Here is a 16,114-nt window from a genome sequence, read left to right on the forward strand (position 1 = left end):
TCTCCGATCACAAATGCAGACATGGTTTTATGTTTACGCGGCGCGAGATGCAACGCAACACGTAAAAAGACAGTATAAGTCATTATAATCAGTAATTATGTCCCCACTGGATGCAACAAATGCCTCGTTTGTAAAGGGTTTTATTGGTTTTGTCTCATGGCGCCGGGACACGGCATCACAGTATGGTAAGGGGCTTTTCCGTCACATGCTTGAGGTATTCGGCCAATCACAACGCACTGGATAGCTGGCAAATCAGAGCACACCTCGCTTTTCAGACCGATGAGCTTTGTAAAAATCAACCCGTTTCAGAAAGGCGGGGCATAGAGCAGCAACAATAATGTACATTATGTGGAAAATCACGTGTTTTTTTAACCTTAAACCGCATAAACACATTGCATTACACCAAATACACAACGTAATGTTCTTTTTAGCAACATCATTTGACCCCTTTAACTAAAAATGTTTATATATAGGCCTAGTACATCAATACGTTTGTATATTGATGTAGCTGGTTTATCTTTTTGTAGCATGGTTATCTATTTAAAATTTTCTAAACTATATTATTATTATTGTTATTATTAATTCTTTTGTGAAATTATCACAATATTTGATGTGATAACAGCACTGTGTCTTGTCCTTATCTTTCACTTTCATACTCATATAATGTTAGCCAACTAAGGGGCCCGACAACATTAAAGAGATTATGCTTCCATAGTGCTTAAGCTAATCAGTGATATTGTATTTATATCCCATCCCCCCATGCTTATAAATTATTTTTGTTCAGTTATGCACGAGAAATGTAGTAGAAATTCCCCTACGCATTTCCCCTGACTTAAGTTTAGCTGAGAGCATCTACTGGCGACACTGAGCGTCTAGTGATGAAAATTTCAAAGTTTATACTCTAGCGCGTCTGCTGGCGACACCCTACTGAGTGAGGCAATGTCTTGCCTCTTTTGAACACTATCACTTGGGACTAGGATCTCTAGTGTTCCACTACACCTGCTGCGAAGCAGTAGCCAGACAGACTCCAAACAATGCCCATGAATATGCTTTAATCATGGCCTGGAGGACCTCATACCAATCAATGAGAATCCCCAGCATCAAGGATACAACAGTTTATATAAGAAAGGTACATAGCCAAGGTAACATTGTCACGTTACATCATTTTCCTCTAATATGATTGGTTCACTTGTATGGCAAATCAGCTTGTTCCTCAAATCATGAGATTGTATCGTTATTAGTTTTTTTCAGACATCTAGCCGTCTTGTCTTGTCCATGTTTCATTATTGCAATGCTACTAAAGGTTAGAGCATTTCTGTTCCTTAAAACATACTTTATATAAACATACATGATTAATTTGAAAATGATTACATTTAAAATTTACTTCACAGAAACAAAGACCAAATGGAAAACAGACCAGACAAAAACTGCCCAAATTGATAAGAAAAGGGGCATTGTTGCTCTTGACCTCTTCCATTCCTCTACTGCATACACAAGAAAAGGAGTGACCCATATGTAATAAATGGGTGGTTTTCAGTGAGCATCTTGTTAGGCAATGCTTTGAGGTCATTCATGACCACTCATTCACGCTTGAGTGGTTGGCATTTTGTCTAGGCGAGCCATTTGATTGGCTGATAAGAATGGAGATGTTTGAGTCCCATTAGTTTTACTGACTGGCAGGTCAGGGGAGGAGGGGAGAGTGCTTTTGAAATACCTTCACACACACACACAGACATATATACACACTTACTCAGTCTTGCTGATGCTTCTGGTACTCTGGTATACATCATCTTTGAAGTTTTCATATTGGTCTTTGAAGCCTACCTTTCCACTGAGGCTTGTATGAACCAACCAGTGTTTTGGTGAGTTCTGACACTCTATCTAGTTTACTTTCTTCTCTCTTGGTTGGATGAATTTCAAAGAATGCTTAGCTGCATCCATTGTAATTCTCACATTTTGCAAGTCTTTAAATTATCATAAGCAACTTTGCTGAACTTTATTTATTACAATACCATTCAAAAGTTTGGGGTCAGTAAGATTTTTTAAAATACATTTTTAAAAGAAGTCTCTTGTGCTCAACAAGTCTTCATGTATTGGATCGGAAATACAGTAAAATACAGTAATGTTGTGAAATATTATTACAATTTAAAATAATTTTTCTATTTTACTATATTTAAAATGTAATACATTACTTTGATGGTAAAGCTGAATTCTCAGCAGCCATTACTCCAGTCTTTATTGTCACATGATCCTTCAGAAATCATTCTAAAATGCTGATTTAATGCTCAAGAAACATTTCTTATTATCTATGTTGAAAATAGTTTTGCAGATTAATTTTTGGAATCTGTGATACTTTTATTTATTTATTTATTTATTTATTTTTTAGGATTTTTTATGAAGAGAATGTTTTACATTTTTATTACATTTTATTTTATTTTTTTGTAACAATGTAGAAGCCTTTAAGTCAATTCGATTAATTTAATGACTCCTTAGTCACAGTTTTCCCTTTTTTTAATCAAATGTAAATTAATGTCCCAGTCACATTTTCTTTGTTAAATAAACATTACTTACACTATCAGAAAAAGAAAAAAAAAATTACATTAAGTCAAGTCTGCTTGACATTGCGTTACTCTCAGACCCTTGGTGCATACAGATAACACTACAGTGTGAGTGTTACTTTAGAAAAACGAGTGATTTATACACCTTTTTAATGTTATACTTTGTAATACGAGCGTTGTTTTATTTTTGTAATACAGTAATCAATATTATGTTTATTAAAGCCAAGTATGGATCTCATCAAGTTAGTGTTTTTAAGCATTTTACATTTATTCCAAAATAATAACTCAAGGCAGTAACAACTGAAACAATAAAATGTGTTTGTGAACTTGTGTTCAGCTTTTCTTTTTAATAGTTAACTTTAAACTATTTTTGAATTTTTCGGATCATCAGTCATCAAAGCTTGGTAAATACTGGTCACAGACACTGAGATTTACTTTAAATTTCACCAAGCTAATTATTCACTAAAAAGTCCCACAAATCATTTTAAGTCTTATTTTGATTTAACAAAGTGGTAGTTGTTTACTTACTTTTTTATTAGTCTTCCCACTAATGCCATTATATTGTTCATTCAGACTGATTCGCGGATGGAGGAGGAGGGATTTATCGCATGAACCAATCACAGCCAAACATAACCAGTGATATCCAATCATATTGCGATGGAGGCATTGCCTCCTCTCACGTGACTGAATTTTTTTTCTCATCCAATATTTTGAGGCGGCAATGCCTCCCTCGCCTTCTTGGAGGAAACGCCCCTGATAGCAGACTGTTTGGAAAAGTGAGGATAGTTATGTATATTAAAGAGGAATTTGCTCTGTGGTTTGTGTGTAGAATAGGGTTGCAAAGGGGTGGAAAATATTTCCATGGAAACTTTCCATGGGAACTTCGTCTGGGAAATGTTGGAAATATTCCAAGTTGGAAACTTAACAGGAATTAATGGGAATTTACAGATATTTATGGGAATTAATTGGAAATTTTGGGGAAAGTTATAGAAACTATCATATACAAACATAAATATAAACATTTTGTTTGATCATAAGCTGACATGCATGCAAAGTAATAACAATTTTAAAAATGAAATTTTAGGATTATTTTGGAATCTGCGATGCTTTTTCGGGATATAATGATGCATAAAAACGTAAAAAGAACAGCATTTATTCAAAATAGAAATCCTTTCTAACAATATGAGTCAATTTAACACATCATTGTTGAATAAAATATTAATTTCTTAAAAAAAAGACAAAAATTACTGACCCCAAACTTTTGAACTGTAGTGTATTGTTAAAAAGGATTTCTATTTTAAATAAATGCTGTTCTTTTTTTTTTTATTTTACTTTTAATTCATCAAATAATATTGAGAAAGTATCACAGGTAATAAAACAAATTGATAATTGATAATAAATCAGCATATTAGAATGATTTCTGAAGGATCATGTGACACTGAAGACTGGAGTAATGATGCTGAAAATTCAGCTTTGCATCACAGAAATACATTATATTTTAAAGTATATTAAAACAGAAAACAAACATTTTAAATTGTAATAATACTTCACAATATTAAAGTTTTCAATTAAAAATTCACAATATTACAAATGTTATTTTTGATCAAATGAAGGCTTGAAGAGTATGAGATGTGATGTTTAGAAACTAGTGCTGTCAAACGATTAATCGCGATTAATCGCATCCAAAATAAAAGTTTTTGTTTACATAATATATGTATGTTTACTGTGTATATTTATTATGTATATATAAATACACACACATACAGTATATATTTTGAAAACATTTACATGTATATACATATTTATATTCTTATATTTTATATAAAAACTGGAAGATGGTGCCGACGCTGATGGCTGCCTCCGTGGCGTGCTCCGCAGTTGTTTTTATGTTTTTGTTAGTTTGTCCTGTCTTTAGTTATATCCCTGCAATCAGTTTCACCAGAGACGAATTGCTGGACATTCGGCAGTACACACCACCCGATATTTCACCGGTTTTCGACTATTCTGATGTTTTGCTGGGGGAGCTGCGGAGCTGATCAAGCGCTTCAGGACACGCAGACGGGGGAAACGAGGCGGCGCGCTCGTGAAGCTCAGGCAGCGCGGATTCAGAACGCCGTTGCCTAGCATCCATCTGGCAAACCTCCGCTCTCTACCCAACAAAACGGACGATCCTTATTTACTTGTTCTATTTTTTTTTTAATTATTATCTGTGTTTTTTGTTCTGTCACTATTCTGTTACACTGCGGAAGCTTCTGTCACGAAAACAAATTCCTCGTATGTGTAAACATACCTGGCAATAAAGCTCATTCTGATTCTGATTCTGATTATATATAAATATATTTAATATATAAACATAACATTTTTTAAATATATACATGCATATGTTTGTATTTATATATACATAATAAACATACACAGTATACACACATATATTATGTAAACAAAAACGTTTATTTTGAATGCGATTAATCGTTTGACAGCACTATTAAAAACATTAAAAATAGTAATGTGTCCAAACTTTTGAGCAGTACTGTACTTCTGTATGAAAACAGAAAACTGGATAGCAAAAGGTAGAAGAAAGAGCATCACAGCTTGAGCTAGCTAGCACATGATACCTAGCCTCATAAATTGTCAATGAAATAGTGCTAACTTAGATTTTTCATATCTGATTTACTGGCTAGCTAGCTATTGTATAAACTCTTTTTGGTATTTGCTAGTTAAACTTGAATACCACAGATCAAATATATTTGCCCAAGTAAAATCAAAACTTCGATGTAGTCCTTGGGCTCAAATGCAGCAAGAGTGGCTTCAGAGAAAATGGAGGGGAATTCCCCCTTTAGGTGACTAGGGGGATTGTGTGTCGGCGAGGGTCATTTTTAGACAGTTCTTTTTATTATTATCTAACATAAATGTTTGCTCAGTCAGTGTATTTGTTTTTACAATTGTATACTTTAGTTGCACAGTAGCTTACACACAGCACAAGTAAGTTTTAAACATATTTTTTATAATATTTAAGTAATTTACATGAATATTCACCAAGATGGACATTTTGATATTTTGTGTGCAGGATTGAAGAAATGATCTGTGCATGCTATGGAGGAATGCACAGTGCATGTAGGGGGTGTGGCCTCAATAGCCCTGCAGTAAGCAGTGTGCTGTGTGCATGTGATTGAGCAATGAGTAGGGTAGAAATTCAACTGAAATTACATTCAATCTGGTTGTTTTAACCAAGATTACGCTGCAAGATTTTTTTCTCATCTACATTTAAGTTCCCAGCTCCTGCAATTTTGAAAATTCTCAGTTTATTCCCATTGATTCCCATATATTCCCGTTAATTCCCATATATCCCCGTTAATTCCCATGGAAATTTAACGGTCTTGAAAATTCCCGGAATTTTGTAACCCTAGTGTAGAATGCTTTGCAAGCTGGCCTGTGTTTGCAGAAGTTGGTTCTTGTTACAGCTGCAGGGAAGTAATAGTCATAACGCATTCCAAAACACAACTGTCTTTTTTATATTTCTCTTTGCTTTCCATGGAACTTTACACAGCAGATTGCATAGTTTGGTCCACCAATCTTTGCAGTGCAAGTGTTTCCTTGAGTAACTTGGGGTCTAAGGCTAACTGAAGGATTGTATCTCATTAGTGTAGCGATTTGAACGCCATCTGGTCAAGATTCATTCCTGGAATAGAACTGTCTCCATTCAGCATGATAAATAAAATGCCACCACATATTTAAAAGTTGCTAGGCTGTAGTTTTGCTGAAGTCTCAATCTTATTTTAGTGGAGGTTTAGGATTTCAACTGTGTGCTCTTTTCGGCTCTGTCCCAGCATGTGAAGAGGGCTCTACTCAACAAGGCTAAACTTGGGGCTATTGTTGACTCCGGAGGTATGCCATTGTCTTAGACAGCCCGCCATTGCTAGGCAACCCCAAGTCTAAGAGTGCAGCATCCCAGTTCGGAAACAGAGGGATCAACCCCCCTAAACACCATCGCACACACAGACCATATTATTGAGGACCTCAAATAGAAAAAATGTTTTATATACTAAGATGGCATTCACTAATAACTTACACTTAACCTAACCCTAGCAGTAATCCTGTTGACATTTTTAGATTTCAAGATTTGGCCGATTTATGAGCCTTTCAACAACCTAAATGTCCTCACAAGGGAGTATTTGACATTTGAGGACATTTTTAAAAATTCGGCTCTCACTAGTATAGCCAAATCAGTGCCTACTTACTGAACAGTAAAGGATAAAGACATAAATCCAGTGTTTCTGTATGTGTGTTTTTGAGTATATAGTGGGAGGGGAGAATGTTTTGGGGGATTAAAATGGATACAAGAATGGGGTGGGGTCTTGTGAGGGGAGTCCTTGGAATGAATGTAATGGTAATCATTCTGTTTACAAGAGCCCTAGGGAACATTTCTGACGAAGAGGGAGAGAGATTTCATTAATTGATTTCAGTGTCTCTTAGAGCTGTTGCTAGCTGTAAAACTAGCATGTTGTGTCTGTGTCTACTCAGATTTTGAGGAGCAGTTGTATGATAACAGAGTGACAGGACAGACATTCAGACACCCCTCCTCTCAGAGCTCGGAGGACACGTCAACCACCCTCAGCCGATCCCCTTCCTCACTCAACAACAAGAAGACGGAGTTCGTCTTTGTGGTAACTACTTGTATGCTGTCTTATTAGCTCTTACACTGATGAAACTAGTAACTTTGGCTTTTATTAAGTCACTGGATTCTGACTTGTGTGCCACCAACAAACTCATTTGTTTTCTGTAAAGTTTGCAAATCTAATTAGATGTGGTTTGTCGCCTGAGTGAAAACCGCTACAGGCTTCTCTGTGTCGGTGGTTTTGAGCATGTAAATAAGCCGTAATTTAAACATCCTGCCAATTCATCTGTTAAAAAGATAAAAACTCAATTCAATGTTTGAATATAAAGAATATTAATTATTAAAACGAATTATATAATCATTCACATTTACCAAAAATCCATATTTATAAATTAAGTGTTTAAATGAATACATAATTTGGGTAATAATACAAATCATTACAAATACAAAATTAGGAATTAATCATATTGTTTTATATTCATACTCTCATTTTCTCTCTCTCTCTCTCTTTAGCCTGCAAATAAGCAGGTGTGTGAGGATGAGACCACAACATTAGGGGTCCGGGCGCAGGACCCGACCCCCTGTGGTTCAGAGAAGTCACTTCTAGGCTGGAATGCATCACTGAGTCCACCTGTTGCAGAGAAACCTCGCTGGTACCTGGGCCGACATACTCCGGCTCACCTTGTACCCATTGAGATCACAGGTTGGCATACTGTCATGTTGAGTGTATCTGTATACTTCGAAAGTCTTTTTAGAGTCCGACGTGTTTGGAGGTGTCATTGATGTGTAATTTATGTTAAGAACTTTCCACAATTTATTAGATGTTTGCTTTTTTGATGAAATGAGTCCATATCAAGTGGTGAGAATGTTTTGCTGTGTACAGCATAGACTGAACAATAGTGTCTCCTATCAGGTCCTAGGTTACCTGAAATAGTGTTGGATGTTTTAGATCTTGCAAATTAAATCACATTATCATCACCATCATCATCACCACAGACAACCCTGTTTCTCAGTTCTTATGCTCTCTTTCCAAAGAGTTCACAGATCAGATACGATTTCTTATGAATGTACTTAAAATGTTAAAGCATTTGCTCCTCTCTCTAGCTGTCACCCTGTTTTTTAAAGCAAGACGTCACTTTCCCTCTCTGTCCCACACCCATCTAACCCCCTGACTACCTTCCTGCTCCCCTCTCTGCCCTGGACATAGTAGAGAGGTGGCTGGATCTGTAAACACAGATAATGCTGTGCTTAGGCAGCCTGGAGTCTGATTCCCAAAGTGGTGCTGCTCTTCACCCGCAAAAGATAATGAACAGGTAGCTGTTGCTATGGCAACATGCAGCTCTCCCTCCTTCGCTTAGCTAGGAGGTGCAGAAAAAGCTGCATAGAGTGAGAGACAGACAGAGAGTGAGTGAGAGAGAGAGAGAACTGTAGCGGATGGGTGGGAGTAACAGGGCCAGAGGAAGAAAGGTTTTTTTCACCTCCTTGTTGTTGGTATTTTCATGAATGAAGCCAGCTCACATGTTGGGAGGTAATGAGGTTTCGTTGGGAGAGCTGTTTTCTGAGAGACACAAGGGGTATCCATGAAAAGAACATAGTGAGAACTGGGTTTAATTAGAACATTATGTTCAGTTCTTTTCATCATTGTGGAATGGTGGACCATTTATCACAGCACTCCCTCCTGCACCGGGTGTTTAAAATGATTAAACACCCAGTCAATGCAGTGCTTGAAAACACATCAGCATTGTATTGTCCCACAGAAATTATAGAAAGTTACATAGATCTGCCATTGGGTAGTGCTTAGTCGATATCCAGCTCTTGTTTTGATGTATTATCCAGTGTCCATTGTCTGATTTCATTTCTCCAGATCAATCAGGCACCATGATCAAGTCTCCAGCTAACCATCTATCTCATGTTGGCTATTGCTTTTATCCATAAAATGTTTTTTTTCATAAATGACCAGAATGCTTGTCATTGCCTTTACTCAAGTCTGATTAGGCCGTCATAGCTAATGTTTTTCAGCCTAATCCGAACATGTATTTAATAATATACCTTTTATGCGACCATTTTAAGGTAACAATTTATCTGACTTAAGACTGTCAGTTAGCCTGACAGCTGGTATCTCATATCTTGCCTCAGGCCAGTGCTTTGATAAGCACTCCGCACAGCGCAGCGAACTGCGGGCCGCCTTTAGAACTGATTCAGCGGTCAACCCAAAGACCGTTCGCCGCCCGAGGAGTGTGGTTGCAGGCCCTGATGTCACGCTGCACTGCCAAGGTGACTAACAGGAAGTTAGGCAAGTTACTGACAGGGTCAAAGAGTGCAAAAGGAAATAAACAGGAAAAAGACAATGGGCACTGACCAATGATTTCCACCTAGAGTAATTTGTAAATCCAAAATTTAATGTTTGTTAGAGCCACACATAGGCTTTGACAAACTTGTTTAAGTTAACAATATTCTGAATGATATCTTTTAGAATCTTTACAAAAACGTATCTAAGTATAGACAGCAAACTTCTGTTTTAAACTCCTTTTTAAAAAACTATTTTGTCTTTAGGTGACAGCAAAATTCTTGCTGTTGATCTAATACAAGGTGCCTGTTACCCTGGATCCTCTCAACCCAGATCTTTGGAGCCAACTACCGAGAACACAGGCCAACAGCATATTCCCCTTCGGAAGACACAGAGTGACCTGGAGTACAGTGTCCCCCCATCCCCAAAGACCCCATCAGGCATGATGGATCATGCCACTCTGATGTGCCCAAGCCCCTCCTGGAATGGCCCAAAAGGTTCTACTTTTTCTCCTTCCTGGAATGACTCTTACAACTATGCCTTGGTTACCAGCCCTGCTTCCAAGCAACCAATATCTAAAACTGGAATGCTAACACCTGGAGGTGACGGAGGTGGTTTTATCTGTCCATCCCAGACCAGTTCAGGTCTCTCCATGAGCTCAGCGTCACATTCCAGCTCATTCACCTCCATCTCGGAACCATGTGGACACCGGGTGTATACAGTGTCCACACAGGGGGGTGGTGTTCCTGTAAGGAAACGGAATGACACTGAGGGGGCAGCTTCCACTGCAGGCATGGGAAATAACAAAAGTGATCAGGAGAAGAGGTCAGCCTGGTCCAATGTCTTCAGGTTCCGTGAACGTTCACTTTCAACACCAACAGACTCTGGATCATTTTGCTCAGCAGATAATATATGCTCTCCAGGTGAAGCTGTCCCTGTTGTTCCAGAGGGTGAGAGTTATGCCCTGTTATATCCGAGCAACAGCTCAGAGGATAGCACGAGCACTGATAACGTTTCTGTGACCACAGGTTCGGACTTTCTTCCGGATGGTCGACTAAGGCCACACTCACGTAGTATCTCACTAAAGAAATCTAAGAAAAAGCCACCACCTCCAGTACGTAGTGTATCCCTGATGAAGAACCTATCAGAGGTCGGAGGAATGGGCTCCTACCACAGTGAAGGACACTTTAGAGATGGCAGACCCAAAAGTCTTGTTATCCCTCGGGATCACCATATTCAAGATTCATTCCAGCCAGAGTTCCTAATTATCAAGCCTGAGGACGACACAGATCAGGCCCACAGTAGCTTGGAGACATCTTCTGATATTTCTCAGCCTGCTGACAGGGATACAGAGCTTGGGTTTCCTCCTCACTGGCAGCTTAACGAGTGGAAGTCCAACAATGATCCCTACCGCTCACTGTCGGGTTCAAGCACAGCCACAGGTACCACAGTGATTGAGTGCATGAAGGTGCGAGGTAGCTCAGAATCCCTAAATTCACCCTCAACCTCACGAGCCACGTCTCCATCCCTGCTCTCCATTGAGGCTGAGACCAAGGTATCCCCCTTCAAGCCCCCATGCCTCATGTCCCCATCCAGTGGCTACTCAAGCCAGTCTGAAACTCCAACCCCAACTATATCAAACACCCTCATCACTGGACCTTCTCCAGTTGGCTGCAAGATGCGCCCAAAGATTCCAGAACGTAAATCTTCCCTCCCAGCTTCTGCAAAGGATAAATCACGTTCACGTCTTTCATTTGAACTACCTGCAAACTCTCAACTGGATCTGTCCTCTGTCAAACCCAAGCTGAAAGCCAGCCGACGCCACTCTGACACATCTACAGCCAACAAACCAGGTAAACTGAGCCCTAGTCAGTCTTCACTTCCTATGGTTACAACAACAGACTTGCGAAACATCCGACTTCGTTCAGTAAGCCGTTCAGAACTTGAGGACAGTCCTGATGGCTCTTCTGACATTATAGAGGAAGAGCAAAGTCGAGATCTCAGCCCTCCTATTACTCCCTCGAACACAAAACAGTCAAAGCCACCAGTTGCAATGAAGCCGCCTCTACCTAAACGACCCATGAACTTGATGCTTAAATCTCCCTCATCCTCCCCTCTGGCACCTGAATCTCCTCCAGCTTCCCCTGTGGACCGACCCATGCCTGTGGGTAACATCTATATGGTTGTAAGAAAGCCCAAACCTAAGAGACCAGCTCAGTCCTCACTCAGCACATCTGCAATAGCCCCGCAAGAGCCACTCCACAGCCATGTACCTCCTCTCCCTGAGTTTGATCTGGAGCATGGGATTCCTATTGAAGAAGATCTTCCATCCCCAAGTAGCCCAGAGAGAGAGGACAAAAGTAAGACTCTTCCAAATAGAATGACGATAACCTGTTTAGCGGAATTAGACAAAAGGAAGCCCAAGGTACCTCCTCCGGTGCCGAAAAAGCCCAATGTCCTTCTTCTGCCCTCTCCAAGCATCCAGACCAATGGCGGGGCAGAAAGGCAAACTCTACTCTCCGACAGCAACTCCCAGCCACCTACATGTCCATCAGCATCTGACATTGAGGGTGATTTGCTTAAAGATGAAGATCAAGATGATCCTGCAAGGGATCATGCAAACCATAAAAATTCAGAAAGTTGTGAGACCTTTGGAAATCAAGAGAATGATATGGTAGGTGAAGAGGACAGTTCAAAAGATTCAGATTCTCATCAAATTACAGAAAGAGAGGCACCTCCAGCAGAGACAGTAACAGGTTAAACATTTGTTTACACGTTCAGTTAAGATATCTTTCTAGGCATAATCAATCTGGGCTTAATTTATATTCTTCTATGCTGCTTCACAGAAACATATGCAGAAACAGAAATACTGGAAGAGAACAACTCTGCAGCTGACAAGACTGAACTACACATTACAGAGGAAACAGACGATGATGTTTTTGTCCACACGCCCACAACTCACACCACTGAGGATCTCTTTACCATCATACACAGGTATAATTTGTACTTTAACATTCATACTGATTTATTTATCTATTTCTCTCTAACTAGAATTACTTTGGTATAATTTGGCATAACATATGCCGATATGGTCTTGTACTGGATTATCTGGGACTATGTCTTCCAGTGCAGAGGTCACCAATTAGCCACTTAATTTTCCATGTCCAACTGAAAAAAATTATCAGTATAAGATAAATTGAAAGTGAAAGTGAAGTGACGTGTGGCCAAGTATGGTGACCCATACTCGGAATTTGTGCTCTGCATTTAACCCATCCAAGTGCACACACACACAGCAGTGAGTAGTGAACAAACACACACACATACTGCGAACACACAGCCGGAGCAGTGGGCAGCCAATGCTGTCGCGCCCGGGGAGCAGTTGGGGGTACGGTGCCTTGCTCAAGGGTCTCACCTCAGCCATGGTATTGAAGGTGGAGAGAACGCCGGTTTTTCACTCCCCCCACCAACAATTCCTGTCGGACCTGAGACTCGAACCCGTGACCTTCGGGTTACAAGTCCGACTCTCTATCCATTAGGCCACGACTGCCCCCAAAATGTATTTTAATGCAAAAATGCAAAATTGATTGCTAAAAATTTATTTTTTATTAATTTAATTGCTGACCATTTGATAAAAATCTGTCTGTGATGCCTTCTAATTTAAATCATCTTTCTTTGTCCAAAAAACATATTTAATATATTTATTAACTAAATAACAGTAGCTCTTAAAGTAACATAAATAGGAAATGGATTAATTAGCCAGCCATCATAAACTCTTACATCCAAACCTGGAGGGTCACTGTTCTGAGGTTTATTTCAAATCAGTAACTCATAAGGTGTCTTTAATTAGGGTTGGAGTTAAACTCTGCAGGGCAGTGGCCCTCCAAGTCCGGATTTGAGGAACCCTGGTGTAAACGGTTATAAAACATTTGCATTGTTTTGCCTTTTTTCTAGGTCAAAGAGGAAAGTTCTTGGTCGCAAGGAACCAACAGATTCTTTTGGAAGCAGGCAGTGTCTGGTCTCACCTGTGAAAAGCAGTAGCACAGACCTCCAAACTCTGGGCCTCGGGACCACTCCTAGGTCAAGCTCACGAAATGAGAACTTTATGGCTCTTCTCCAGAAGAGAAGCAGCAAAGCCAGCATCGGGACCCGAGTTTCTGCCATGGAGTTGCTGAAGAGCACAAACCCCTTGGCACGACGAGTCACTGAGTTCTCTCAGTCACAGCCAGATGGGAGTGCAACGAACACACCAAAACCAGCTCCACAGGACCAGTGATTCCACTTGTAGAGAACCACATGCTGGATATCAATATGGCTGGTTTTCTGTTACACTCCACTGCCCATCTAAATGGTTTAATTTACAAAGACCTCATGCTGAAGGAAATTAAGTGGGTTTGAGTTGTTGCTTTCAGACAAGGGGATATCACTCTGATGTAAGATTTTTGTGGAGTATAGTCGGTATTAAAGGAAACTGAGCCCACCACTGATACAAAATTATGGCATAGAAATCTGCTATTCTGGAAATATGGATGCGATGATGAAACTCTTGAATGGAAACTGACATCAAGAAATATTTCCAGACTGTTCACTATTTTAGGAGCCCAGCCTATATTTGTGGCCAAAGCCTGCTCTGCCCACTTCAGTGGTGGACTAGAAAGTGTCTTAGTAGGATAATTGTGTTTTAATAGACTGCACAAACTCACACAGAGAGAGGAGTGTATGACACAAGTCGGAAACATTCCACAAAGGTTGTAAGCAAGGTCTGGTACCCCTTAAAATGAAGCACTTTCACCAGTACAGGAACTAGTTTACAAGACAAAAAGCTATATTTGTTATTTTCCATTTTCTTTTTTCCAAAAATATGAAAGGCCATTTAAATGTCTTCTTGAGTTTATTTAATCTGTATAAAAAAAACTATATATACAATATATATATAAGAAAATGTAACTGCTTGATCAAAGACACAACAGACACAAAGCTGTCTATATCTGTGACTATTCTTGGGAAACTGCCTATTATTTTATAAGCTCACAGCACACAAGGGATTGAAGTGATCATATTGAACCATTATAATGCAATACATCTGAACCCACATCTAGAGATCTTCCCACACTGCCAAAAGTGTAAACAGACAGCATATAGTTATGCTTGGGCACAACTTACATCAAATCAAAATTGTCATAGACAAAACATACCTTTGAAAATAAAATTTGTGGATGGTACATGAGGGAATAGCACAGAAAGTGATGGTCCATGAGGGGGACATTAGACTACAGAAGAGGGTCCAGTAAGTGTTACCAGAGGGTCATTGGTTTGGTTCTGGCTGTCCATTGCATCAAATCTGTCCGTGGTTTCTTTACAACTCAGGAAACCCATCATGGCTACCGGTCTAAGTGTATAATCTCAAACTATCAGGCAGGAGATTTACTGAAGCCTATGGATGGTAAAAAGATGACCGAATTCATATATCCACATTTTTTCCAGAAAAAACAGACACTTATGACCACAATTCCAGATCATCTCTCAAGACATAGGAACATTCAAATCTAAGTGCAAAGTTTCTCACTTTATGTCCATTTCAGACTATGCATCAAAGATGAATCCGATTTGCCCTTCTGTCGGCACTGGCAATGAATGCCTGTGCATGTTAGGAAAGGGTGAGGCAGAGCTCAACAGTGTTATGTTTAGATTCAATTTTTGACCAAAAAGAACTTAATAGAAAAGTAATTTTTTAATGGTTGCCCTCCACGAAACTGCAAGACCGAAATGTAGATCGACATTTGAATGCACAAAGACTTTGTAGACTTTGATCAAATGTGGTAATTCACTCAAGGACTTGAGCAGGTCACCTGTGGTAAACTGATCATCATCCTTCATTACGGGAATTTTGGCGGCTACTGCAGACGGAGGGTCTACAGCAGGCAGCCGCAGAGACTGAGACTTCAGAGAGTGCTTCTTCTTACCATTCCATATGAAGCTCCCCTTCCTCATGTGACTGTTTTTCTGGCTCTCAATCAGACAATGGACAGAAACCTGGTGCTACTGATCCGGAGCGCCCTCAGCAGTCCAGGAGAGGAAGTGCTTGGCAAAAATCTGTTCTTAAGTCTGGAACAAGATCGAGATGGATCTTGTCTTGATGTTCATCTTCTCAGACTAGTCCTTCAGGTATTCCGACAATATGAAAAGCATAACGTGAAAAAAGAGACAGAATACCACCACATTAAAATAGTGTGTGACACTTGTTTTAAATGTTTAGTGAATGAAAAAAAAAGTCTGACAACCAGTGTTTATTTGCCTTGTACTCTGGCGTGAAGCCTCTGTGTTTTTAAATGCCTTGGTATTGCACTTCCGTAGAAGTATGCAGAGTTTCTTTTACTCTTTTTAGGATTTACTACTATAATATTTATCACTACTCTTGTGTACTCTGTGCTTAACCCTATCAATGTCAACAGTACTCTCACAGGTACAAGTAAAAGAGAGAGGGAGGACAGTGGAAAGAGATGGTATTATATGGGCAAAACAAATGTAACTCAAGAAATGTACCTTAGTGGACTGTTAGAAACCTTGTGCATCAATAATGTAAATTCCAGAGAGGGGAGACAAGTATCCATTGGAGATATATATATATATATATATATATATATATATATATATATA

The 16,114-nt window shown here is 39.3% G+C and overlaps 1 protein-coding gene across 3 annotated transcripts in view; it reads left to right on the forward strand.

Annotated features, from left to right (window-relative positions):
* LOC107702268 (NHS-like protein 2) overlaps nucleotides 1-13,750 on the forward strand; it is a 99,538-nt gene extending 85,788 nt beyond the window's left edge. For 2 of the 3 annotated variants that reach the window (XM_016504529.1, XM_016504540.1), the window contains exons 3-8: nucleotides 7,080-7,222; nucleotides 7,687-7,876; nucleotides 9,310-9,447; nucleotides 9,727-12,216; nucleotides 12,307-12,454; nucleotides 13,412-13,750. In XM_016504529.1, coding sequence (XP_016360015.1) covers nucleotides 7,080-7,222; nucleotides 7,687-7,876; nucleotides 9,310-9,447; nucleotides 9,727-12,216; nucleotides 12,307-12,454; nucleotides 13,412-13,733 — 3,431 coding nt within the window. In that variant the 3' untranslated portion in view covers nucleotides 13,734-13,750. The remainder of the gene's footprint in view (nucleotides 1-7,079; nucleotides 7,223-7,686; nucleotides 7,877-9,309; nucleotides 9,448-9,726; nucleotides 12,217-12,306; nucleotides 12,455-13,411) is intronic. The other variant, XM_016504535.1, reaches the window with a different exon arrangement.
* Nucleotides 13,751-16,114: the final 2,364 nt, after the last annotated feature.

Source organism: Sinocyclocheilus anshuiensis, unplaced genomic scaffold (genome assembly GCF_001515605.1).
Source record: "Sinocyclocheilus anshuiensis isolate Anshui unplaced genomic scaffold, SAMN03320099.WGS_v1.1 scaffold1941, whole genome shotgun sequence".
In the NCBI taxonomy this organism is placed as follows: Eukaryota; Metazoa; Chordata; class Actinopteri; order Cypriniformes; family Cyprinidae; genus Sinocyclocheilus; species Sinocyclocheilus anshuiensis.